This window comes from Trachinotus anak, unplaced genomic scaffold (assembly GCF_046630095.1).
Source record: "Trachinotus anak isolate AG129_WGS33_773 ecotype Australia unplaced genomic scaffold, CSIRO_AGI_Tana_v1 ptg000033l, whole genome shotgun sequence".
Lineage (NCBI taxonomy): Eukaryota > Metazoa > Chordata > Actinopteri > Carangiformes > Carangidae > Trachinotus > Trachinotus anak.
The window spans coordinates 1,693,018-1,719,729 of record NW_027273884.1 but is presented as its reverse complement, the minus strand read 5'-3'; the positions used below and the strand labels follow the sequence as shown (position 1 = coordinate 1,719,729).

General features: G+C 40.3%; 1 protein-coding gene across 3 annotated transcripts in view; it reads left to right on the top strand.

Annotated features, from left to right (window-relative positions):
• The window catches only part of lrfn5a (leucine rich repeat and fibronectin type III domain containing 5a), a 120,165-nt gene extending 94,620 nt beyond the window's left edge, over positions 1-25,545 (top strand). For all 3 annotated transcript variants that reach the window (XM_071471376.1, XM_071471374.1, XM_071471375.1), the window contains 8 exons: positions 1,909-2,132; positions 3,708-3,836; positions 3,947-4,127; positions 4,779-4,934; positions 5,523-5,782; positions 7,198-7,665; positions 22,938-23,211; positions 23,501-25,545. In XM_071471376.1, the coding sequence (XP_071327477.1) occupies positions 1,936-2,132; positions 3,708-3,836; positions 3,947-4,127; positions 4,779-4,934; positions 5,523-5,782; positions 7,198-7,665; positions 22,938-23,211; positions 23,501-24,454 (2,619 nt within the window). In that variant the 5' untranslated portion in view covers positions 1,909-1,935 and the 3' untranslated portion in view covers positions 24,455-25,545. The remainder of the gene's footprint in view (positions 1-1,908; positions 2,133-3,707; positions 3,837-3,946; positions 4,128-4,778; positions 4,935-5,522; positions 5,783-7,197; positions 7,666-22,937; positions 23,212-23,500) is intronic.
• The last annotated feature ends 1,167 nt before the right edge of the window (positions 25,546-26,712 follow it).

Sequence of the window (26,712 nt, the reverse complement as noted above, 5' to 3'; positions counted from 1 at the left end):
TGCAGTTTACTTTAAAGTGAAAAAAAAGAAAACCTCTCCTGAAATATACTACGCTTTATTTCCTGCTATTTTGCTTTCATCATGGTTTCACTTTTTTTAACATTATATATGATTCTTTGATTGATCACGTGATCATGTACATCAGCACAATGCATAGAATATTGTACATTCAAATCATTCTTTTTCAAAATAAACTTTACAGGGTGAAACTGTATATTTGTGAGACATTATTAAAGATTTATGTCTCTAGTAGGAACAAATGGGTTTGGGCCTGAGTCCCACAGACAGATTGTTGGTTATGGTGTTTCCATGTAATTTACATATGATGAAATATCTGTATCATTACTCTCTTTTTGAAATGATTGTGACCCGTAAAACATTGTACTAAAAACCTTAAGTCTGGTAAGAAAAAAGTAAATGGCCTGATTTATGTTTTCAGTTTGGAAAAGCTCTAAGAACTGTAGGGAACTTTGGTAGCCGCCAGTCCCGGCCACACACACTGACTGACAGTCCATGACTGGGAAGTGCAGTGCAGAAACATGACAGTAATGAGTTCACAAAACAGCTAAATTAAACAAAAAAGCATTGTGATTTCAACACCTTCATGCTTCTCAGTGAGGGGGATTAATGCTCTCTGATGGGATCTGTTCCTTTAATTTGTGTATCGCCATTTATAACACGAACAACAGACAAACATGTACACTTGAATTAGAATAACCCGCTTTAATTGATATGCAGATTGTACTGTGCTCTATCATTTGTCTTTTTTTTGTTGAAGTGCTTCCAAACTGTTGCGTTTTCATAGTTCATTTATTTCTTCCCCACTGATTGGCTGTCTATCTGCTTGTCTGATGATTGTTGTGGATGATTGTTGTTGTTTGGATCAAATCAATAACAGTCTAATGACAAGTGGGATACATTATTTACTAATGAGTACTATAAGTTAAAAAAGAAAAAAACATCAAGTTTGGCTGAATTAATAATTAGTATTTTTTTACTGCTGTCCTTCGTGCCAATCAATCAAAAAGCTAAAAAGACAAAACAAGTGACATGCAAAAGGCATCATTCACAAGTTGGCAACTTAAATTTGTTCTATGATGGCTTATTTATAATATTCAATGTTAATAAATGATTTGATACTATTAATAAAGATGTTAGCTACAACTTATAAACTTCATTTGCATCTGCTCTGCAGCTGACACTTTTTATATGATTTATATGAAGTGTCACTGAGGTAAAACCTCAAATTCTGTTTAACCTTCACCGTGTGTGTGTGTGTGTGTGTGTGTGTGTGTGAGTGAGAGAGAGAGAGAGAGAGAGAGAGAGAATGCATTTGCACTGTGATCTCTTTAATCCTGATTCTCCCATGCCCTTCAAGCCCCAATCAAGGTTGTCATTAATGAGCATTTTCTCTCGCCCTGCATCACCCTGCTCTGTCTCTCTCTCTAAACCTTTCCTAATTAACAACAGGCACTGCTGCTTACTAATGATGACCAAAAGTGTGTGTGTGTGTGTGTGTGTGTGTGTGTGTGTGTGTGTGTGTGTGTGCTGCTGGCACACTCTAATAAACATCTCCTCTGGTTTGATTAGTGAGGCCTTTGGGTTCATTCAGTCAAGTGTGGGAATTAATATTTTTATCAGATTCTCTACAGTTGCCAAGTGAAATAAGTGTGTATGTAATGAGGAACTATATTGAGATGCACCAATATGTTAAGTAATTCTTCTTCTTCTTCTTCTTCCTCATCCTATCATCAAATACAGAAGAAAGTACAGTGGATGATAAGTTGTCTATTAGTCCATTAATCCATCCTTACTGAACAAACACTGGACCTTTATTTTGTAGTATCTTATTTCCAGTCTGGCCTCATCTCCATTTCTCTCTTTGTCTCCATCTGTCTCATTTTTCAGGTGTTGTGTCCAGGTGGGGTGGTTACCATGGAGAGGCTCTTGCTGTGCGTGATGCTGGCAGTTGCCATGGCAGTGCGGGCACAGATCTGCCCAAAGCGCTGCGTATGTCAGATCCTGTCACCCAACCTTGCAACCCTCTGTGCCAAGAAAGGTCTGCTGTTTGTACCACCGAACATTGACAGGCATACTGTGGAGCTACGGCTGGCTGACAACTTTGTCACAAGGTAACAGTCACATCCATAACATTATCAACACTATTATTCTATGCCACTCAGTCTGCAGGTGCTGCTTCTGCTGTTACTACCCCACTGCAGTTTTTGTCACTGAGATAATGTTCATATTTAAATTAAAGGTCCCATACTTTACATTTTTGCAGTGTTGTATTTGAAGTGCTTCTGTAAGTACCAAAAACCATGTCAATATAATTTTACATCTCCTCTGTCAGGCCTCTCTCTGGAGCTCTAGCAAGCACTCTAACAACAGGTCAATGAGCCAATCAGAGGAGAGGCTCTGAACCTCTCTTCTGATTGGCTGACTGTTTTCTGAGTGACAGAATAAAAACACAGCAGATTCCAGGTAAACACTCAGAGTAACCAAATTCAGCAACATTGTGTGGTGGCTCTGGGTGGGCTGGGCTTAGGGAATGGCCGAGAGTGGCTTCGTTGTGACGGAAATCCGAACTCCTCATTGCAAGGCTCAGTTTCTGAATTGTGTGCATTTCTCTGTGGACTGAGTGCTTTGATGCTTTCACAGTATTAATAAAGAACCTAGACCTGCTTTAGAAATGGAACTCTCACCTTATATACTTTATATACTATATATACTCACTTCATATAATAATAACCATAGCTTTGACATAGCAGCGTTGATAACACAGAGGGCTTTAGCATAAAAGCACAGCAGTGTAGCATTAACCCCTCTACAGCATTTTGTCATCTGAACAATTTATTCATTAGCTGCTTAATACATAAAAACAAACACACCAATCTGCCTGGACGTGAGGGTAAAATAGTGCTCCTCAAAACCTCACCAGTTACCTCATCCATGAACAACAGATTTTCCAAAATTTCAGTTCAAACTGTGAAAACAGTAGAACGAAAAAATCAAATAGCTCTATGATGTACAGTGTCAATACTTGTATGTTCACAGAAACCAAAACACCAGAAGCATAGTCAGACACATGAATTATAGAGTTGTGGATAATGAACGAGTTCTCTTCAACACTGGAAGCAGAGACTGATGTATGATGTCATGAGACAACAGTGCCCGGAGCTCCTCCAGCAAAGACGAATAAGGCGGACAATTTTTGGACAGGGCAGCATCACCCAGGGTGCTTTTTATGGGGATACGAGCACATTATCCTCTGGCACCAGGATGAAATAAAACTCATTTGGGTGTTTAAAGAAAGCACATTCTTCGAGGCCCCAGAGTAAGTCAGAGTCGGTTCATAGTCAATGGAGCAGCTGAAGGCAGTCTCCTGATGGCTCTGCAGTTTTGTGCCTCGGTTCTCTGGTTTGTAGCCTTTGGAGAGAGTTGTTCATATTGAATGAGCTGCACAGGATGAAAGAAATACCACATGTGAATTCTGTTTTAGGATGAATTTTACTTTTAAATGTTGAAAGACTTTTTATCATAAATGCTCCCTTTCAAGTCTAGTGTGGATTTGAACACTACTAAAGGAGCGACAAACATGCAACATCAATTTTTAAAGGAATATTTTAAAATTTTTATCTGGAGGAAATAAAGATGATAAATGTTTATCTCCTGGCTAATTTTACTTTGCTCAACTATATCCACAGTGTGAAGAGGAAAGATTTTGCAAACATGACAAGGCTGGTAGACCTAACATTATCCAGAAACACCATCTCCTACATCACACCTCATGCCTTTGCTGATCTGGAAAACCTCAGAGCCCTACACCTCAACAGGTATGGCTTAGACATCAACTGGTGAATTGTAGGTGTAGTAGTTTATTTCCAAAGCTGCGAGGATCTGTATGTTGTATTTTATATATTTTCATTTCTTCAATGTCTCACAGTAACCGGCTGACGAGGATAGGCAATGATACATTCAGCGGGATGTCCAAGCTTCACCACCTGATTCTAAACAACAACCAGCTGGTTCTTATCCACCAGGGAGCGTTCAACGACCTGCTGGCATTGGAAGAACTGGACCTCAGTTACAACAATCTGGACTCTATTCCTTGGGAGGCCATCCAGGTCAGGATCTCCTTAAACTGCAACAGCCTTTCAGACCTATTTAGCTGGAGGACTTTAAAAAGAGCCAATTCCAAGCACAATAAAGTGGCTATAAAACCTTTTTGGCCATTTCTTAGAAATAAAATCAAAAGCTCTTAGGGGCTTTTGTACAGAACAGAGGCCATTATTAGACAGTTCAATAAGCCTATATGCACTTGTCATTGATTGTCTCACTTGAGGTTTTTTAATTTCTATGCATTTTCATTGCTAACAGTTATCGTTTTATTAGTGCTTTTTGTCAGTCAACAGGCAATTCTTATGTGATCACAGCCTCGGTGGATCTGCTTCCTTAAATATTCTTGAAGCAGCTATACAGTAAAATACAGCTGCAGTAATACTTATGCTGCTGCATCAGGTAACTGGGTTTCTAAAATGAATTAACCACATAATGGCCTTGTTTTTTTTTCAGTTCAACCTTACATTTGAAAGATAGTTGCTAACACTCTAACACTCACCATTTCACAGCATCGCTATTGTACATCAAGGAATGAAGTTTGAGATCCAAAGGACAGTAACAATAACCAGAAGTTTGCACACATAAGGAAGTATTAAAACATCCTTACAAAAGGAAAAATCATAATAAACTTTTGTTTTTCTTTGCCACTCCAACAGAAAATGACAAGCCTCCATACATTGAGTTTAGACCACAACATGTTGGACTATATTCCAGAGGGAACCTTCTCACTGCTACAGAAACTTAACCGACTGGATGTCACCTCCAATAAGCTCCAGAAGCTACCACCAGACCCTCTTTTTCAACGAGCACAGGTATCTGTTAAAACCCAACAGTTAACAAATTACTGTAAATCTGTTTAAAGGAGCTATATGTAAGTTTTGCAATTGCTAGATAGCCATTGTTAGCATCAGGACCTGTTTATCTACCAGTCCAGAAGAAACTTCGCGAGTTCAGCTGCTGTACTCAGCAGTGGAAAGCGACGCTAGTGTTAACTCTTGTCTCTATCACATCTTTTCTACAATTGAAGTTAGCAAGCTAAACCAGCTAGCCCCAGCCAGTCTCGTCACATTCAGATAGTGGCTCACAGTAGAGGACATAGTGCTGCTCATAGTCCATATTATAACCTCTTCTCCTGTAAATGCAACGATGGCTGTAGCTCAAGGAACCCCGGTCTGTGTCTCTATAAAGCTATTTTCATACTTTTACAGTCACAGTCACACAGGGTAAAGAGGGGTTTTTCCACATCCTTTTCTTTATCCATTACTGGGGAAAAGGGTCAAGTATCAGACACTCAACTGACCAAGTAGAAACTAGTTGTGTTAGACAGCTCCTGAATCAAATGTAAAGCAGTGGTGCCCTGTCCTTTCTTTACATTTTAAATCCCTGTTTCACATTACCAGGTTCTGGCCACATCAGGGGTCATGACCTCCTCCTCCTTCGCGCTGTCTTTTGGTGGGAACCCTCTCCACTGTAACTGTGAGTTACTGTGGCTGAGAAGGTTGAACAGGGAGGACGACCTGGAGACATGCGCCTCACCCCAACACCTCTCTGGTCGATACTTCTGGTCCATACCCGAGGAGGAGTTCTTGTGTGAACCCCCCCTCATCACCAGATACTCCCATGAAATGAGGGTGCTTGAAGGACAGCGAGTCGCACTAAGGTATCACTATTAGTTGGAATAGTATGAATCCATGCAATCACAAGTTTTCTTCTAAGTACTTTGCAAAACTCACAAACGCACACATAGACACACTTTCTGGTTTAATTCCTATACTTGTGCCTTGTGTTCATAAATCGCTCAAGAATACATGAAATTCCCTACTGTTCAATGAAGCACAACACAGGGACATTACTCTAAAAATTTAAGAAGGACAGAACTAAATCAAGACAACAACAGAGAGATGATAACGACTTCATTTGCATTTATATTGGTCACACGCTTCAAATCATAATAGATGTTATGTTTTCAAGTGTGGAAATATGATGAAAATGAGAAAAGGGAGCAAAGAAAATCAATGAGATGCCTTTAGTCTCTTCCTTTACTGTGTCCTGTCTTCTCCATGTATGAGGTATAAGTGGAGATTATCAGAGGATCAGCTTATATAACGTTTTTCATCTTTTGCAGCATCCTTTTTAAAGCATAACACTGCAAAAGGCCAAGGAAATGTCAGGGTACACAATTAGGTGTCGATAATGATTTTTTTATCGTCTGATAATGACTAACAAACAATTTCATGACTGCGTATAAGGCTATACATGCTCTGGAATACATGTGCGGGCACTGTCAGCCATTTGTCAAGAATGCATACAGTGTGACCTTCAATTACTACATGTCCCTTAAAGCTTATTCTATTTTACTTCCTTTCACTAAAGTGCAATTGCTTAAATTTTTTATTGACTTAGCAGCTCGTTATTACTGCACACATACACATTGTGTAACAAAAGACCATTGTAAGGAATCCTAAATTATTCTTCAGTTCCTCAGTATTTAAGTCACATGACTCATGTTCCTTCATGTCGCAAGGCTTTAAAATCTATTTGCATCTCTGCATCATGACTGAACTACAGTCATTATGATCGAGCCACACATGTAGTAGTAGTTTATCATAATTACATAATGAAACAATTAGTCCATTAATCCATTAGTCAATATTGAGAAACATAACTGTTATAATTATTACTCTTTTAAGTAATTTCCTTTATTCCAAAAATGGAATAAAATTATCTGGTTCGGGCATCTCAAATATGAGTATTATATAAACTAATAACCTTTTTCTTTTAGGACAGATGAGGCAAAACAAGGCAAAATGTCATCAGAGCTCTACATGTAACTGTACACTAATTATTTATATGATACCTGATTAATGAAAATGCATTTGAAATGTATTCTAACTTATTGAATGTGTGCTCTGGCGACACAGTGAATACTCTTTTCCCTCCCACTTTAAGTCCAAGAGGGAAAGTGGAGGGATTCCAGAAACCACCATCAAGCAATGTTCTGCTTTTACTGTACAGTTGACCCCATTCTGTCTTGTTTCTAATAAGTTCCACTCTACTGCTTTCCTTTCCTTAAAGGTGTAAGGCAAGAGGTGACCCAGAGCCAGCCATCCACTGGATCTCTCCGGAGGGCAAACTGGTGTCTAACTCCTCCAGAACATTGGTCTACACCAATGGGACCCTGGACATCCTCATCAGTACTGTTAAAGACACCGGCTCCTTCACCTGCATCTCCTCCAACCCTGCTGGTGAAGCCCACCAAACAGTAGACCTGGTTATTATAAAACTCCCTCACATCTCCAACAACACCAACAACATCCAAGAGCCTGACCCGGGATCCTCGGACATTTCCACGTCGACCCGAGGTGGAGCCAACGGCAGCAACGTGACGGGGGACGTGAAGGGTGGGGTGGATAAGAGGGTGGTGACAGCTGAGGCCACGTCCTCTACAGCTCTGATCAAGTTCAACTTCCAGAGGAATATTCCAGGCATTAGGATGTTCCAGATCCAGTACAACGGGAGCCAGGACGACTCGCTGGTGTACAGGTAAGACTGACAGAATCACTACGTCAGAGCCAGACAGTTTACAAAGAGTGGAGGTACACAATTACCAAAGTCTGAGCTGTACAGATTAGATTACAGTAGATTAGCTGTACCTGTAATGATCCTGTTGGAAAATGTAATCACAGCAAATGGAAAGAGAACACAGATGAAACTTGAATTGAGAAGCTAAGGCAAATAGGCAAACACTCAGAGAGGACGACAACAGCGCTAGGAGGGTTTACAAGTGGACAACGAGGACACTACAATGGCACCACAAGGGTGCTATGAGGGCACTACAAGGGTGCTACACGAGATAGCACCTTCTGTAGCACCTCAAGAGATATTATTATTCCACAATATTTCTAGAGCACTACGAGAGTGCTACAATGCTCTGATCCTGTAAATGAAATATACTGTAGGCTACAGCATGTGTGCAGCATGTACAGTAGGAAATAGCTTCAGAAAATAAATGGTAAGTAAAGATATATAAAAGATTATTAAATGATGAGATGTGTGAATTATTCAGTATGAGTGGAATTAGCATAGCACTCTTAATAAGCATTTCCTATTCAATATATAATATATATAATTATATGCATTGTTTGTTTTTTGTTTTTTTTCAGCGCAGACTGTACAGACTGTATGTCAGTGTTAATGAAATTACAGCACAAATAAATCAGTTAATATCAGGGCAAAATAGAGCAATATGGAGATGAAACTGGGCTGGACGGTAAAGATGGCAGACAAAACAGAGGCAGAGAGAAAGTTCTCATCCTCAGTCAAAACAACGCGGCACACCCTCGCCCGCTGGCTCACTGGGACGGCCTTGACAGGAACAGCTCAGCTAGTCTTTCTTGACTTTCGCTGTTTGCTCAGGATTACAAAGATTAGATGGATCTCGCGGGGAATGATTGTTATTTGAGATAAATATTTACTCCGGTGAAATGGGGGAATTAACAACCACAAAGAGCCTTCGTAGGGAAATCTGCCAGTATTATCTGCCTTTCATATTCTGCTAATCCCCATACATACCTCATCAGTACGCATCATCATCACAGAGAGCTGGGAGAGTGTTGAGATTGACCATCTGGGTCACGATGACAATGCTCCAGGTTGTTAAGAAATTCATCCCTGAAGACTGATTTTTTTTTTTTTTTTTTTTTTTTTTTTTTAATTACGAGATATGAATGTAGGATCTTTATCTCTCCAATGTATAATTAGCAAACAGAGATCAGTCATATAAGAATCTGCTGGTGTTATCCACCTTTCATATTATTCCTAATCTCTGTACATAATTCATCAGCACTTAACCCCATTCAGAGGAAGCATCATTGAGAGACGGCGCCGATGGGATTTATAGCTGTCTGTCTTGTAGAGATAACATCATAGATCACATCAACGTCACATCTGTCTATCTTTCTCTTTCCCTTCCTCCATCATTCTTTCACAAAGCACACTCAAGCCTTTGTGCATTTTTAAGCTTTCCATCCTACAAAAGGCAGTGTTTATACTTTTAGCCTGGCACTTAAAGTGTTAAGTTAGAGAGCATGACAGCCACAAAAACACACAGCTTCCTGTGGGGGCACAGAGGTGGGGTGATTAGACAGCCTTTCACCACCCACCCCGATTGTTCCTCTCTCTCTCAAAGTCGTGTCTATCTTCCTGTCTTTCCATCCTCCCCTCTTCCTCTGGCTTGCTCTTCCGCTTTTTCTTTTTTTCTTTTTTCCAATATTCATTTGTGTGTTTCCGTGTTATTTTGCAGATCTCTTCTCTTTAGATAGTGGATTGATTTCCATTCAACACCTCTGCTGACACAAAGTAGCAACTCATTGATTCTTCTTTTTCATTACCCAAACACTGAGAAGAGAGAGAAGAGGGACAAAGAGGGAGAAAGAGAAAGAAAAAGACAGGTGGAAAACAGGGGAATGACTGAGTGTAACTGAGGCGTGGGCGGGAGGGAAAGAGAATGACAGACAGGGGAAGACTGGTCCTATTGTCACACACAGAGCCCTTACTTTTCAGGTTCAAAGAGAGCTTATTGATCTGCCGCACACTGACTCCCCACCTGCTCAGCATAATGTTGCTGGGTGTGGGAGGGGTCCTGTATGTTTTCTCCATACTGTGACTTCAGCTGTCTGTACAAACAGTTGGAAAAGTGAGTGATAATTTCAAGCTTTTACAGGTATATCTGTTCATCTCACAGACACCCTGCATGTCTGAAATGTAATAGTTGTTATACTCAATTCTGTATTGATCCATGCGGGGAAACCCCGCCCACGGCTCCTTCCACTGGGAGGTCAGGGTCAACTGCAGAGAAGCACTGCTGGAGCTGACAGGGATTCAGTGTCTTGCTCAAGGACACTTGAGACAAGCAGATGATTACTCATACAGTAGAGGTGTTTGAACGCCTATCCGCCTGCTTAAGTGTTATATTTCTATTCCGGAGGCCGGCCTGTTGCCCAGTTGGTCACAAGAGTAAACCCCTTCACGGTAGTAAACTCACTGCAGTTCAGGTTTTATTTAGTGTAGAAATGATCAATTTCCTAAAGTAAAGATTACATTTAAAATAGGGATGCACCGAAATGAAAATTCTTGGCCGAAACCGAAAACAAAAAATGAGGAAACCAAGGCCGAAAACCGAAACACCGAAAGAAATGATTATGTCAATTATATTTTCAGGTGATAAATTAAACCCGACGTGGAGAAACTCCCCTCTTGAAATTTCAGCATTGCATGTTTTGCAAATCACTATTCATGGGTCTTTCTCTGAGATAGTGAAATAAGTCCACACCGCAGACATGCTGGCTCTTATCCCATTTCCCGCGTGCTGCCGCATGATCACAAGTTTCGGCCGTGTTGTTTCGGTGATTTAGGTCTTTCGGCCGAAAACCGAAAATGCACTTTTGGGTCATTTTCGGCCGAAAATTTTTGGTGCATCCCTAATTTAAAATGATGCATGACTCATCATTTTATATCAAAACTGGTCAAAAGAGCTGCAGTTTTAATTATACCAGGCAAAATGAACAGTGTCTTAACAAGCTGCAGCAAGTGAAAGTTAACTGTGCTCAGCTGCAGCTGGTTAATGTTCATGTGAGTGGGCGAAGCACTAAACTGGAAACCTTGGCTGTTTTCTGGTTAAGATGATCCTTAAGATGTTCTGAATCACTCCTGATTGAAAAAATAAAGAGTGGGCTTTGTGTTTTTACTGTTGTCTAGTCCTACAGTGCATAACTGATGAGTGTGGTGTTAACTTACTGCTATCTTAACTGGAAGTCACCAGTCATGTAACAAACTTTCATCATGACGTGACCGGCCAACTTTGCAGCTGTTATCTATAAATAAAATGACACATTTGAAGCTCAAGATTAACATATAAACATAACAAAGAATATTATTGAGTACTGTCAAGCATACCACTAATGTCATGTATTAAGTAGGAGCTAAATTGATCAAGTGTCTATCGAGAATTCAAGGGCGCAGGTTTGGTCTCAACATTGGGAGGGACACAGCAACCCCTCCAAAACAAAGAGGACTTGTTAATGCTGTCAACTAAATGGCTTATTAACCTATAACCTATCTCTATATATTTAATTATTAACTATGCACCGTAACAGATCAAAGACTAAAAGAAAGTAAACTTTTGGAATTTTTTTTTTTTTTTTTACCAGAAAAGGGAGACAAATCGTGTCTGGCAGTATGCCGTGTACGTGAGCCTCCATATAGTCCCCGCCCTTTCAGCCAGTCAAATGCTACCACGTCTATATTGGTCTTTTTGGAGACATAACCTCCGGGAGGGCAAATCAGAATAATCTAATAACTTCACTACAAACATAGTGCAAACAAGTTCTCTCAAAAACACTTCTGTCTTCCCAAAATATTGGTACAGACATGTCCTTACAGTCCATATGCAAACCTGCGCCTTTGCGAGAAGTTCATTCAGAGGTTGACTGACTAGTTCTAACCCTTGGAGAACCTCAACAATAACAGGATCTCCAGTCTTGAAAGGTCTTAAAAGACATTCATTTTAGTCCTCTAATTTGAAAATGAATTTAGAAAGTATTAAAAAAGTGATTTCTTGCCTGTCATAGTCAATACAATTTGTTATACTTTCTGGCTGTTGGTTGGAAGTTCATCAACTCATAATAAACAATCTGTCAATTCTAAGAAAAAAGAAAAAAGAAACCTAAAATACTCATCAAATTAATTGATTTTTTTGGTTATTCCAACCACCATTTTTCTGCCTCTTCTGAGCATAGATAAAGTAAAAAGTCCTCCACCTCTCCTGTTTAGACACCGCAGCTGGTAACAGTTTGCAATTCTTTGTGGTAGTTTTGCATTTGTGGTCATTTTTTTTGTCTCTTTGGGATAGTTTTCCCTGTATGTCATCTTTTAACTATGCAGATCACAAGTACAGCCCTGTAGTTTAGTTTATGGAAAGCAATTGCAATTAAAATCACACCCACCCAAATATTTTCCTCATATCATTCAGCAATTGTCCAGATTCCGTAGACTTTGTCTAAGTCTGCAGCATTTTGTCATTTGTTGTTCTCCTAAGGAAATGTTCCTGCTCTAAATTAATTGCTCTCTGTTGCACTGTGGAAAAGTTAGATAACTGTTTAGATTACGTTTCAGTCGACTGATATAATTGAATCATTTTGTTGTTTATTCAAAGCTCTAATCAAGAGGACTGCAATATTTTATTCACTGTATCTTTCCAGTATATGGGGCTATAGAAGCTTTAGCAAAAGCTGTAAATACATTACATTGTATTACAAAACACTTCTCCTGATGCTACTCATTCATCTGCTCAGCAACTCCAAAACCTTGGATTTTTTTTTTCCTCTAAAGATTCTTAAATCTCTTTTCTTTTCCTTTTTAAATGGAAACTATAAGGGACTAGATTGAGTCATCCACACAGCCCTTATCTAAGCCTCGGCTGTTAACTCCTCATTTCAGGGCAGGTCAAGGGAAGGCTGATGCCGATGAAATAATGCGCTGACCTTTCACACATGACCTGTCGCAGCAGAGGCGGCACATGCAGTCTTTGGCCTTTACACCTCGCTGGTTTTATTGAACATTTCACAGCCACGTCGATGATGATAGTAAAACTCACCACCAGCAGTGACATCGACAGCCATAAAACGGCCACAAAGTAGAATGTGCTCTTATTCAGCTGCAGAGGCAATTATTGCCCTTAATTAAGGGTTGGGATGATTGCAAGCCATTCTGGGGTTACAGGAAGAATGAGTTCCCAAATTATAAGATGAACATGTCTATTGTTCAGTCGATCAATAGATTTAAAATGATGATGGCTAAAAAGGCTATTGAATATGTGAACACAGAAAGGAAGAAATATTGATGGATGGAACACAGCTATACAGTTAGGATATAATTAATTTTACACGATAATGCTTTGTATTGGTGTTTTTTGATAAAAGCAGTTTGTTTGGACCTTTAGGTCTGAAAGTGTTAAAAAACCGTTTTGTGTTGCAAAATGTATTTCTTTTTTACTAATTTCCTACTCTTTCAGCCATTTATGCTCATCCCATGACCCCAGGCGAGAGTTCAGACCTCACAGGATGGGAAGCACTGCTCTAAATGGTGTTTTAACTTCTTCCTGTTGAAGCTATTGTTTATTCAGGGCTGTGTTTAGATTATTAAAAACAGAAATATGAAGTATACCTCAGAACATTATAAAGTGTAGAGATGAAGAGTTGGCTGCTATATAATGCTATATAAAGAGAGATGACAGTATAACCAAGCACTAAACCAAACTTAGCTTTGAATATGAATCAACAAAATACTGAAACTGCTTGCCATGATATGATGCCACAATATGATACAATATGTACATAAACAAACGGTTAAGGTAGGGCTTAGGTAGAATATAGCTCATCCACTACAGGTCTGCACACATGACGGTTTCAAAATAAAAGTATCTGCTGAATTTTTGTCTTTAATAGGACACAAACTCTACTTTGACATTTACCAATTTACTTGAGAACACACACGCAAAACCCATTCTCCCTCTGTCCTAGTCCTCATCTGCTCTGCCTGTTTTGTTTTGTTCTTTTTTTTTTCCTCTATGTTTTTTCTGCAGTTGTTTTCCACTCCAGCAGACCCATCGAGCTACAGGGGCTGGTTGCCATTTGCCAAAAAAACTACACATCAAGCAAATTGTGTGGCAAGCTTTTTTATGAGGCTACACAACAGGGGGTTGGGGATGAATCCAGGCTTTTAAAAAGACCCACTCTCTCCCTCTCTCTCCCTCCCTCCTCTCACACTTGGAGGAAGTAGTTTATCCTTGCCAATGGTCCCTGCGGCCCAGGTATAACACCTACCTCAGCTGTGCTTAAAGCGTGAAAGAACCTCTGCCTTTATCACGCCGTTATGTTCCAATTCTGATTTTATAGCACCATAAACATATCGTGGGCTTAACATAACAGTGTTATTGTTGTAAATAGTCTATGGGGTTTTAAACACAGGCAATAGTACAGGGGAAACCAACACAACAGCTAGGATGAAGGGAAGGAGTGGCAGCAAAGGAAGCTAGGAGGAAATGAGGGATAGAAGGAGACAAACACAGGAAGCATAGGGAAAAAAGAGCAGAGAAGAAGAGATGGGAGGAAAAATGGAAAAGCAAGAGATTGGAAGGAAGAGGAAATCAAGGACAGGAAAAGGGAAGAAGGAGTAAAAAGGGGCATGAAGTTAGAATGGATTAGTGAAGAAATGGAGAGAGAGTGTGGAAGGAGCCAACCACAGCATTAAGGATAGATGTAGATGACTCAGCTAAATGAAAGAATGGAGCTGAGCTGGGCAGATGGAGGTCTACACCCAGTTACACATAGTGCTGAAATGTCTTCCCTGCATCTGGGACAGCTCCTGCTGCACGGCACTTTGACATCTCCTCTGCGGTGCATGTTTGCACTGAGCTCAGCAGTAATGAGATCTTGCTAAGTGTGGAGCGCCTTTGCTTTTGTTTTAGAAGTAGGAAATGACAAAACCATGGCCCCCGCTGGTGGGTGTCAGTCAGAGCTCAGACTAGTCCTCCCATCTATATCAAATGTACCATTTTTTATGATTAATTGCATGAATGCTTCACCATAACGACCATTAAATAACATTCTAATCATATTCAGCAATATATGAATGATGCTGTTGTCACCGTTAAGTTTAAATGGAGTCCTTCATAATATCCACTTTGCATTGCCAATTACTCCAAATTAAATGGGACTTTCTTTAAAACTGCATTCATTGATTTGTTTGGGTATTTTGGAGCAGCACAACAAGTGTGAACACAACATTGACGTACACGTTATGAGGTTACGGTGAATGTGTTGGCAAAACTGTGAATACATACACATCCAGCAGACATGGAGCAACATTAGCATTCATCGTGGTTCTGGCCATTGATAAATGTAAATGTTTTGGTCTCTACCAACTCCTGAGGGAAATATTTGTCTCTTTAGCTGCTAAATGCTGCATTATGTTCACCAGCTAGTCGCTAAATTTAGCTGTCTGATGTTTGGTGCTTGGCAGGTAGTGTACAGTGGGTTTATCAGAGGTTTTTCTGTCCACAACAGTTCACTGTTGAAAATGATGGTGATGAGAGCTGTGAGAGAGAACCGAAGGAGTACAGTTTTAGGCCATAAAACCAAAACAATTAGCTTTAAGATGCTATATTTAATTAAATTAATTACACAGAGCTACAGATTGGGGTAATAATTTTCTCTGGCTTTGACACCACAAGTTACACCTTTCACATAACATATTGTCATTTCATTCCTCAGTATAAAAATATTGACGACAGCAGCTTTAAGTTTCTGATCAGTTTCTGATCAGTTTGATCTGCAGTAGTAAACAAGTTATACATAAAAGTAATTTGATGTTCATTTAACTTTAAATTTCAAAACAATGATGAGTTTAGATTACTGGATCCTTTACTCATATTTTTACAGGAAGTAGTAATTCATTACACCATAATTTGTTAAAACCTTGAAATCCTTCCTAGCTTGAAAGAGTCTAATATAAGCTAATACCTCTAATACCTGGAAAACAAACAGCACTTATGTTTAATGTCTTTGTCATCTATTTTTATTGATAAGTTCTTACAGGGAATATTTCAACATGAAGGAGCTAAACTTTAAAGCTGTTTTTCCTCTCAGATCTTTTAATATGTGAGGATGGTGATGAGGAAAAACTAATCAAAAGTGGGAATAATTACAGTTTTCAAAAAATTCTGCCACACTCTGGCATTAGAATGAGGTGACAATGCGTGTTATTGTAGTATTATGACTGTAATTAAAATGGAATTTGTTAAACAGTTCATTGGTGGGAAAAAATATTATCCAAATCTTCTGGGTAAGTTACCACCAGTGGGAACTGTCCATCCATACGTTAATAAAACTGTGGAGTCATTGCTAATCCGTGAGCTAGATGGCTGATGTTTACTCTTTCACCAAGTGCTAAACTATTCTCCCCGAGTCTGACAGGGTTTAATGAATAAAAATGGACGGGGAGGTGTTAGCAAAGCCCACCTGGCCTGGGCTCAAAATCCCTGTTCCACCTCTGACTACAAGCTGTGTGGATCTTGTTAACCATTAGCTGCAGCATCAGGGGCATTATGCATGCTAAAACAAAGATAAGACGCTAGCTTCTGCAGTGTTTTCTGTCTGCCTCAGAGCCTCAGACCTATTAGCATGGCGTTGTGCCATCTGCTGTGTAAGCTACATTAGCTTTGAGGTCAGCAGTAATGGAGCAGAAGTTGAACTACCATTAATCCTCTTCACTTTGTGCTTAAGAACCAGTTCATCTTTACTGGTTTGATTGTAATTGTGTGCTTTACAGTGGCTTGTGTTGTTTGCTTAATTGACTGAGTGTCATGTCACTGTTTAGTATATACACTTTATATAAAAGCAAAAAGAATTATGTGGAAACGTGAGGATAACACATGTTTAAAAAGTGTAGTGTAAAGAAAAGTTTTTTTTTTAAAACCAGTTGCTGCTTTTGGATGCTACTCTGTTGGCTTATCTGACAAAGTTTTCCATGTTTCAGGCTATTTAATTTAGACTAGCTTGCAATGTGGTAGCATGGGAGGCTTTAGCCAGAAGCACTGAATAGCATTTTCAGAAATAATTGGACAACCTACTTTTAGATATCTGTGACCCACATTTTGGTCCCTTGCCTGTTTGAGTAACACCGCTGTGCAATTTTACAATGTTTTTCTATTCAAACACCTCTAAGAAGAATGGCCAGTGGTGACATACTACTACTATTACCGAGATTTTACAATGAATGACTTCATTCTTTTACTTTTATGGAGAAATGTAAGGAATGTAAACTGCTTTATTATCAGAGTTTTGGTGTGTTATTTTAAAACAAAGGTAGATGCTATAATACACTGAAAATGAAAATTACAAAAATAAAGCACGTGATCCTCATCAGCAGAGCTTTGCTGTTTCACTACAAGGTCCATTTTTTAATTGGAGCTTTCAGTCACATCACACGATCTTCAACAGCAGATGGAATTTTAGATCATTAAAATTCTGATTGAAATTTGCCTCTAAAAATAACTGTTTGTCATATATCAATACAGTATATCAAAATAAAATATAAATTCCCTACTTATACTTTATCATATACTGCTCAGGTTGCTACATGCAAGATATGTCAGATATCACAAGATGGAAAACACACACATTTGTGAAGTGGGCAATGATTTTTACCTATCTAGCTATTATCTGTCTATATTTTCTAATTGCTTAGTTTTAGCCTCTTCCTTAGAGGAATTGTTCAGCGTCTTGGGAAATTTGCTTATTTGCTTTTTTTTTTTTTTTTTTTTTTGAGTTAGATAAGACTATTGATCCCACTCTCATATCTTTATGGAAAAAAATATGACACAGCCAGCTGCTGGTTAGCTTAACTTTGCACAAAGGCAACACAGGGGAGCAGTCCCCAAAGGCAGAACAATCCAGCTAGCAGCACTGAATAATATGTTACAGCAACAAAGGAACCAAGACTCTAGGAAGTTGTTGCTGTCAGCCAAAAACAGCCCACCCACAATTGTTGTTGTTTTTACACTTCTGTATGAAGTAAATAAATGAGACAAAGTGATGTTGTCTTATGCTAAGCTAAGCTAACAAGCTGGCTGGCTGTAGTTTTAGATTTACTGTGCAGACATGTACAGTAAATATGGAGTCGATCTTCTCAGCAGAAAAGGTCAAGCCACACACCCCAGACTTCAGAGAAAACAAGACTAGGTCAAAACAGTCACTGGTGAAAACATGACCTGCTTGGTGGAGGTAGTAATGCAGGTTAAAAACAGTTCCCAGGTGTTAGTCATCAAAAGACAAAAACTTTAACGCAGTGCATGAATATTATGATCATCAAAAATGTTCACCCCTCTTATGGAATGCAAAAACAGTATCCCCCTGCATGTCTAGCCCACAGCAGTAAATATGATTTAAAAACATTGGAAGTTGTTCATCCAGTGTGTCACACATGGTCAGACTGGGCTCTGCTATGGGGCAGCCAATGACTGCCGACTACAGCTGAGTTAATAGAAGCCCTGGCCCCTTATCGCACTGCTCTGGGTCGACCTGGAAACTCTGGTCTTGTGTGTTGAATCATTGCCATGGATGCCATTTTTCTCTCTCGGAAAAATGCATGTTTGTGGCCTGTAGGCTTTGTCCAATATTTAATCATGTGAAATGGCCTGAAATAGAACAATCTGGTATCATAGTTCACCGCTCTGTGCATGGAGGCAGTCATTTGTCTTGAGACAAAAAGCTGAGAGCGACTAATGGAGATCACACTGGCCTGCTGGCTTTGTCCCGGCTGGAGTGAGGAAAGCTAAAGTTGATTAACACACACACACAGAGACACACGTGCACGCTCACATATGTGCACACAGACACACAACAAGAGTTTGGGCTTTTACCAGCATGTAGAGCTGTGTCAGTGATGAATGCTGGCAGAAGGCCAAACACACTGACAGCCATGGGGAAGAGGAGGCTACCACGGGAGGAGGAGATTATTGTAATGGAACTCACACACATGCGTGTCCACACACATATATACTGCAGACTCATGCAGACAGAAGTACACAAATGCATACTCATAGAGGAGCATGCACGCAGACATTTTGTCTTGTGTAAATTGTGATAAAACCCAGAAACACACACAGACGCCCTGGGCTGAGGGTTTGGCAGAGCAGTGTAGATAGATTAGTGTAATAGTCTCGGCCAAGGCAATCATCTGCCCACTGTAGGGCTTCAAATACTGGCAGCAAGATCCAGCTCAGACACAAAGAAATTAGCCACAATGAATGAGTCAGTTTGGATGAGTTCACAAATGCTAACGGCTCACACAGTCAAGAAATAATTGTATGCAAGACCAAAAAAAATAAAATAAAAGAAAAACAGATTTGCATGAAAATGTATTTTGTGCACTCAGCATGCAGCAGAGCAGGGTCCAAATTCACCAAACACATTGTCAATATAATGACTGTTCCATGTATCTATGAATTATAAATGATGACAGCTTGGCTTACACGTTGACAATGAAAACTCTGCAGTGCGAGTTTCATTAGCCGGAGCGTCCGGTTGGATGGATTTTGCTTAGAGACATTCTAATTTGGTCTGTGTCCAGGAGGAATCATGTAGCTAATGGTTTCTTGGAAGCAAAGGTTTCTGAAGTGGAGAAGAGAGAAAATGTCATCTATTCATGCGGCTACGTGGCTAAGCAGCAAACAGGCAATCAAGAAACATGGATAATTAGTGCCCATTAATAGATTTCTAACCAAAACCCATTCAGTGTTACATGTGTTTTTTAAACTCGCCTTGTTTCAGTTTTCTGTCAGAATTGTTTCCCATCTGTGTAAACAAAACCTACTGATCAATATCCAGATAATGTGGGATTTTATCAAACAAAATCACTGTCTTATTCTACTTCCATCGGTATAAGATATTGATCAAGAGAGATAAGAGGTAACAAAGCACTTACACTGATGTTAGAATGGGTTTTCTTCATATACAAATATAGCAGAAATGTACTTTAATGATTTTAATGTTTCTTTCCTGCTATAGTTATTGAATGTAGATACATTCAATAGTGACAACAACACATTTGGGAGATTGTGGATTGACATGCTCGACACCAACAAAAGATGAAATGAAGGCATGTCTTTGGTCGAGTGTTGTATCCCTCCAGTAGAGTTCTCCATGTTATTATCTCATTTTATTTTTTAGCCTTGGAATCAAGTAACCAGTTCTGTAATTCTTAAAATACACTATCATCTAATTATGAAAATTGTTATTCCATATATTTTTATGGAACCCAGACCCTTCTTTCTATGACAGTGCTAACCACTGCCCAGAGATGGTCATATTATTCAAAAACAAAAGCCTAATTTCTCACATATTTCCTATTATACTCCTATAATAAAAAATATTCCTGAGGTAATATTATAACTGTAAAAAGAAAATCATGTGTCTCCAAAGTTTAATGATTTTAAATAGATGTGTGTTTGTTGTTGTTGTTGTTACATATATGTTTATCCCAGTTCCTATTTTCCATGATTCTAAATCAATACAAAATGCCAAAAACTGACTTTTGTGCATTGTTAATTAAGTTGTGCTGTTGGAAAGAAAAAAGTGGAACTGGACTGCAGTGGCACAGTGCCGTGTGAAACGGTAATGATCCTTCCGCAGGTTCACCTACGGAAATGACGGTTATCTTGTAGTTTGTAGCTTTGCATGACAAAAGAGCAGCATTATGAGGATTACCTGGATACTTCGCACCCTTCACCCAGAGACCAGCTAACATCAGTGGAGCGCAGCACTGCGTGTTTCTTTCATATTGTTTCATATTTCATATTTCAGTGGAGTAGGAGCATGAAAATAGTTAACCCCTCTCTATATATTCAGTGGAGAATCCGGTTTTGAGTCGGGGATTGATGGATAACATGATGTCAGTGTGACAGGAACAGTCAGTGCAGCTGCAGTGGCTCTCCACATAATGAGGAAAGAGATTTGTTTGCCATTTGTTTGTCACAGGTTCTACTGCAGCAGTCGAAGCTGTTCGGAGGTGAAAGTGAAATATTCATAATACACACACGTCAGGTTCCCCACACTATGCTGGGTAATGTGTGCACCACCATAAACCATGAGACACACCCCAGTGTTTATGAGCTAATTGCTGAAAAGGTTTGTTGAAATGAAACCAGAGGCCTTTGTGTTGGTTTTCACTTAAATTTGACACCTGTTTTGCATTATTATATCAAGTCTAATGCCCCTTGTTTTTGATATTTACAGCTCTTCACCCACAATACACTGATCAACCACAACACTGAAACCGGTTTAGGCTGATTGCTGTATACACATATATATATATATATATTTATATATATATACACACACACACACTCTCAATGTCATTATTTCTGTGGTGGGGACACATAAAGTCACACTGAAGTGTGCAGGTTAATGACAGGAGCGAATGTCACCAGCACTTACATGCACAGATACAAGCAGTTACATTTGTACACACAGACAGAGATTAATTTCCACATTATTGCTGTGGCCCTGAGCTTCATTTGTGTGTATGCACATGTGCTGTGTGGCCCTGTGTCACATTAGCTAGCAAAGCATTAATATCTGTGTGTAAAAAATGTGTTTGTTTTACACCTCTGCACGCCCTGCACATGCTGGGTTCATGGTGCATTTACAAACATACACCTAAGAGATACCATAATCATACTGAAATGTTACATACACACACACACAGCAGAGCCTCCAAAATACTCATGTATTCTGAGTGTAAGTGCTTGTATTCTCAATATATCGAGTCACCCAGACCTGACAATAGTAGTGTTATTATTGGCAGGGTTTATTATTGTTGTTTTAAACAATGATACAAGGACTTTGATTACTATAAAGTCTAAAGTTTCCTCTTCTAAGAGAAAACAGCACAGTTTTGAGGAAACAAAACAAACTTTTAACAACCTAAAAATCTACACAGTTTAAAAATATCTCGGTACAAGATGCAAAGCAGTTACCACTTTAATGTTGTGTCTGATTGGCGTAGATGCTCATACACACACACACACACACACACACACACACACACACACACACACACACTCTTACATCCTTGTGTTGTTATTCCACTGGGGATAGACTAATGACCTGCCATTACATTCATCCCCTTGCTCTTAATACTAACCATTAAACCTTTACATGTCTCCTAACCTTCACTTGACTCCAACTCCGAACCAGATGCTTAACCTGGCCAAAGTAACCCTCTGCTCCTCCCAGTGCACCAAGGCCGCAAGCTGTGAACTGGCCGCTCTCTTGGGTTTTAATGAGGAATTTTGTTAGCATTTTAATGAGCAACCCCAAGAAAGCTGACAAGCCATTTTAAGAAAATTGAGGGACAAATGTGTAAATTCTTAGGTCAGTGTGACCAGTGAAGAATAACCAACTTTAGTTCAGAGTGGCAAAGGACCTTTGTATTTGTCCAAATGAATATATGGATCGATTGGAAACTATTTCCCCTTTGTGTTTAACTGTGAAAGATTTTGTTCTACACTTGTGCCCAAATGGAACACGGTTTGCCCGCTGTGAAAGGGCATCTGCTGAAACGTCCTTGCAATAATAAATCATTTAATTGGACTCCTGTCCTGCTGTTGACTTGTGAGTTTCTGTTTTTGAGGATTCAGCAGTCAGAGATACACAGCTGAGCTGAGTGCATTGATTCTTTACCACTTTCTTTCATACCTCTCTCAAGAATATTTTCTTACTACATTACTCTCCTCTTTCAGCAATATATTGTTGTCTTTTTTTCCTCTGGATAAATTCATTATTTAGGTTGTACAGAAAGAGCATATGCAAAATGTTGCTGTCATCACATCGAGTCCCTTTTCATCCCAGTCCTGTTAGATACCAGGAGTGTTCGATGGTCATTAGCCACTGTCCAAACCATGACTTTTCAAACTCAATCATATACTATGCATGTACATCACATCTGTTCTTAAAGGGAGAAATGTTTGACAACACATTCACTATACTGACATATTCATCTACTTAAAGTTCTTACTGTGCCAGTGTTGAGCTTTTTGTGCTGATCATCAGATCAGGCCATGGTGTGAGGGCATCTAGAAGAGCTGTTACAATACATATACACAACGTTTGAGTATACTTATTTGTCTGTTTTTAGTTTGCTGATGCTCACATTTGAACATTTGTGTTTCCTGTGTTTCCCCTTTTCATCTGCAGAATGATCCCCCCATCAAGCAAGAACTTCCTGGTCAACAACCTGGCAGCAGGGACCCAGTACGACCTCTGCGTGCTGGCCATCTACGATGATGTCATCACCTCTCTGACAGCAACACGCGTGGTCGGCTGTGTGCAGTTCACCACCGAGTCAGAGTACATGAGATGTCATTTTATGCAGTCGCAGTTTCTCGGCGGGACTATGATCATCATCATTGGAGGGATAATAGTGGCCTCTGTGCTCGTTTTCATCATCATCCTGATGATACGGTACAAGGTGGGTCCCTCCGTCTGTCACTCTTAATCCTCCCTTGCCAGAAAAGAGAGAGAATAAGAGGAGAGAGCTTTTTTATTATGTGAGACAATTGGCATTATTTGTGTGGCGGCCATGTACTGCCCAGATCGAAACCTGCGTACACGCACCACTGCACTTCTGCTGTTAACGTGTCCACACACCAACACTGGACAAACATTGTTCTCAGTCCTAATTGAGGAGTTCATATGCAGATATTTCAGTGTGAAAAAAGGATGAAAAGCTCATTCTTTCCTTCTGTTTTTTCCCTCAGGTCTGTAACCCTGGGGAGGGCGGTAAAGGCGTTTCAATGTCGATGACCAACGTTCACTCACAGACCAATGGGCAGCAGTCGCAGGGATGCACTGTGACTCCCAGCGCCTCTAAACATGGCTCAATCGGATTAGACGACCTCTCGGGAGGCACAAAGAAGAGGAGCGGGGCAGCAGCAGCAGGAGGAGGAGGAGGGGGCAAGGATACGATGACTCATTCGTCCGACTCTTCCCTGCCTGACTGCTCCACGACAACGTCAGTTCTCAGCCAGCCCTGGGGGGCTAGAAGCCCAACAGCTGGAGTCGAGGAACGGGAGAAAGCGGGTGAAGAGAGAACTCAAGCTGGCATCTCGACGCCCGCCACCACCACCGGTTCACTACCCAAGCCAAAGCGGATGCCCGCCCTGAGTAAGCCAGGCTCAGCTTGCTCCAACACCTCGGCCATCCCCGAAAATCTCCCCTCCTCCCCTCGCGCTCCTTCCTCCTCCTCCACTGCCTCCTCTGTCCTTCTCCCTTCCTCCATCCCTCTGGAGAACCTCAACACCAACCGCAACAACTCCACCTCTCTCAACCAAACCCCACCTCCCTTCGCTCCGTCCACTTTCTCCAGCCCACGCAGCACGCCGAGCCCTGTGCCCTCCATCCGCTTCAGAGAGACGCCCATTCTTCGCCGGGCTCCCCGCGCCTCCTCCTCCGCTGTTCCCTCCTCTGCCAAGTACCAGACTCTCCCTGTGGAGGAGGGAGGGAGGAGCAGGGCGAGGAGGAGGTACTCACTCAGTGAGGGAGGCTCAAAGACGTACTCGTCCCATCCGGGAGGAGGAGCGCCCAGATTAGGGCGCATAATGCGAAACAAAAGGAGCCAATCAATGAGCGGGATGCTGCTCCCTAAAGATGGGGATGGAGACTCGGACAAAGGACGCTGCGATTCAGACTGGATCTTGGAAAGCACCGTTTGAACTGGAACGAGGCAGCGAATATGAAATAAACTTTGGTTTATCCATTATTGTTTGTCGTTTGTATGAAGTGTGTGTCTGAGAGTTTGAATTTCTTTATAGATGTGTGAGTGAAGGTGTGTGTTTTCACTGTTTAGAATGTGTGTTTTTGGTGTGTGTGTGTGTGTGTGTGTGTGTGTGTCTGTGTGCATGTGTGTGTGTCTGTGTGTCCAAGTTGATTATAGCTGGACGACTGACTGTGTGTGTGTGTGTGTGTTCTGCGTACACACTGTTTCTTTTTTCAACCAGGTTTTTTTTTTTTATTGTTTTTCATAACTTTTCTCAACAACTCTTTGTATTCAGTTTACAGTTTTTTCACTCTGACAGTTTTCCATCTGTTTTGCAGTCGGTCATTCAGCGAGTGGATAACTTGCCTTGTCTCGTAGTGTCCTCGAGTTGTCTCGTTGGTTCCACTTTATAGCACAAAAGAAAACAAGACAATGGGCTCGCCACGTCATTTCCCGATTCACACTCACCTTATCTGAAAATACCACAAAAAGGGAATAATTACAGGAAAAAAAAAGAATGGGAAAAAAAACAACAATACAAGAACTGAAAAGCACACCATTCTTAACGTAACGTTCACATGCCCACAGAAAGTGTGCGTCCGTACAGTGGCAAGAGAACAGCAGTCGGTGCCTTCTTTTGCACTAACAGACCCTCTGACAGATGATAGGACTGGATTCAAGACTCCACCACGGCTCCGCAAATGAGGGATTAGGACGGAGGGGGACAAACAAAGGAATAGAAGATTTCACACATAGCCTTTCTTACCTACTGAGGAGTACAGACGTTTTCTTGACATACAGACAGACACAAACTGAGACAACAAGTAACAAACAGAAGACTTCAACGGACCTCTTATGAAATTGATATTTTTTAAAAGGGAAGAATAAAGAAAAAAAAAAAGAACATAAAAACCCTGCAAGCTTTTCACTGACATTGGTGTACCACAGCCTGTGTTGGTCACAAGCTCCCGGAAAGCTTCTGTACAGAAAAAGACAACATGTACTGTGTTGTTATGTTGTGTAAAATAAAAAGGGATAAAATGAAAACTGGAAATGTGAGAAGTGTCTTTTATGTACATTGAAAATATATTTTGCTGGATCTTTGCTGATTTATCATGAGGGATGAGGATTTCACTAAATTAGTATTTGGAAATGTTGCAATAATGTCATCAGCATCAGTTTCGAGTGTGATTGCAATAACACATTTATGGGAGGTTAGAATCACTTTTCATCTGACAGAAATGGCTCTTCCCATCATTGTATCATTTTTATTTCCAGAAAAAACTATTTCCCACTGCAAATCAGACCAGACGTGTAGCAGTTTTTAAGTTAAAACAATTGAAGTTTCACATTCTCATTCATCTTTTTGTAATTTGTTACATCACACTTTGGGCCATTTATTTAGAGCAGAGGATCTCATTTACAATCCTCCCACTTTTTCCTGACTGCAAACACATTTATCAGAGTGTAACTATTCAGACAAAAGGCCCCCATGTGGCTTTAACAGTGACTTAAGATTCACTGGATAATGAAAGTAATCGGTTTTATGTTTCTCAAAATGACGAGGTTTTTCAAATTGAAAGAGCCATACAGTAGGAAAATAGACTGAAAACCCAGGAACACATGAAAGACTTTTTTTTTTTTAAAACACTAAGTAAAGAACTCGTTTTGAGAAAAGCTGTTGAGTAACACGATCATGCAAGTGGACTAAAAGCGAGTGAAGAGAGGGGGCAGGGCTTCAGCTCTCTATATGCTCTCTTACTCTCTTATGCAACGCTCACTCTGGCTCACCAAAGTGCTGGTTCTCTGGTTCACTCCATTTAACTCGAACATGTAGTTGGGAATATGTGAATGACTAATCCTCAAAAAAGCATTGTCTTATCATTTGGCCAGTGTGGTATTTCACAGCAACTCCACCAGGATGATGATAGGAAGAGAAGAAAGAGAAAAAGAAAGAAGTGTCATAAATACATACAGGTAGAAAGTGGATGGAAAACAGGCCAGTTGTACATTGGACTCCTTTGGGTTCGTTCACACCTAACCTCGGTGGGTTAGGCTGGTGCAAAAGCTGTCAATTGTCAAAGCAACCTCACTGAGAGCACATGGGAGGAGGCCCAGGTCCACCTCCAAGTTGAATCTGAGGCAGTTTGTGTAAAAAAAGTGTTTTTTGATAGGAGATATGTGGTTTTAACATGATTACAAAAGCTCCTGATG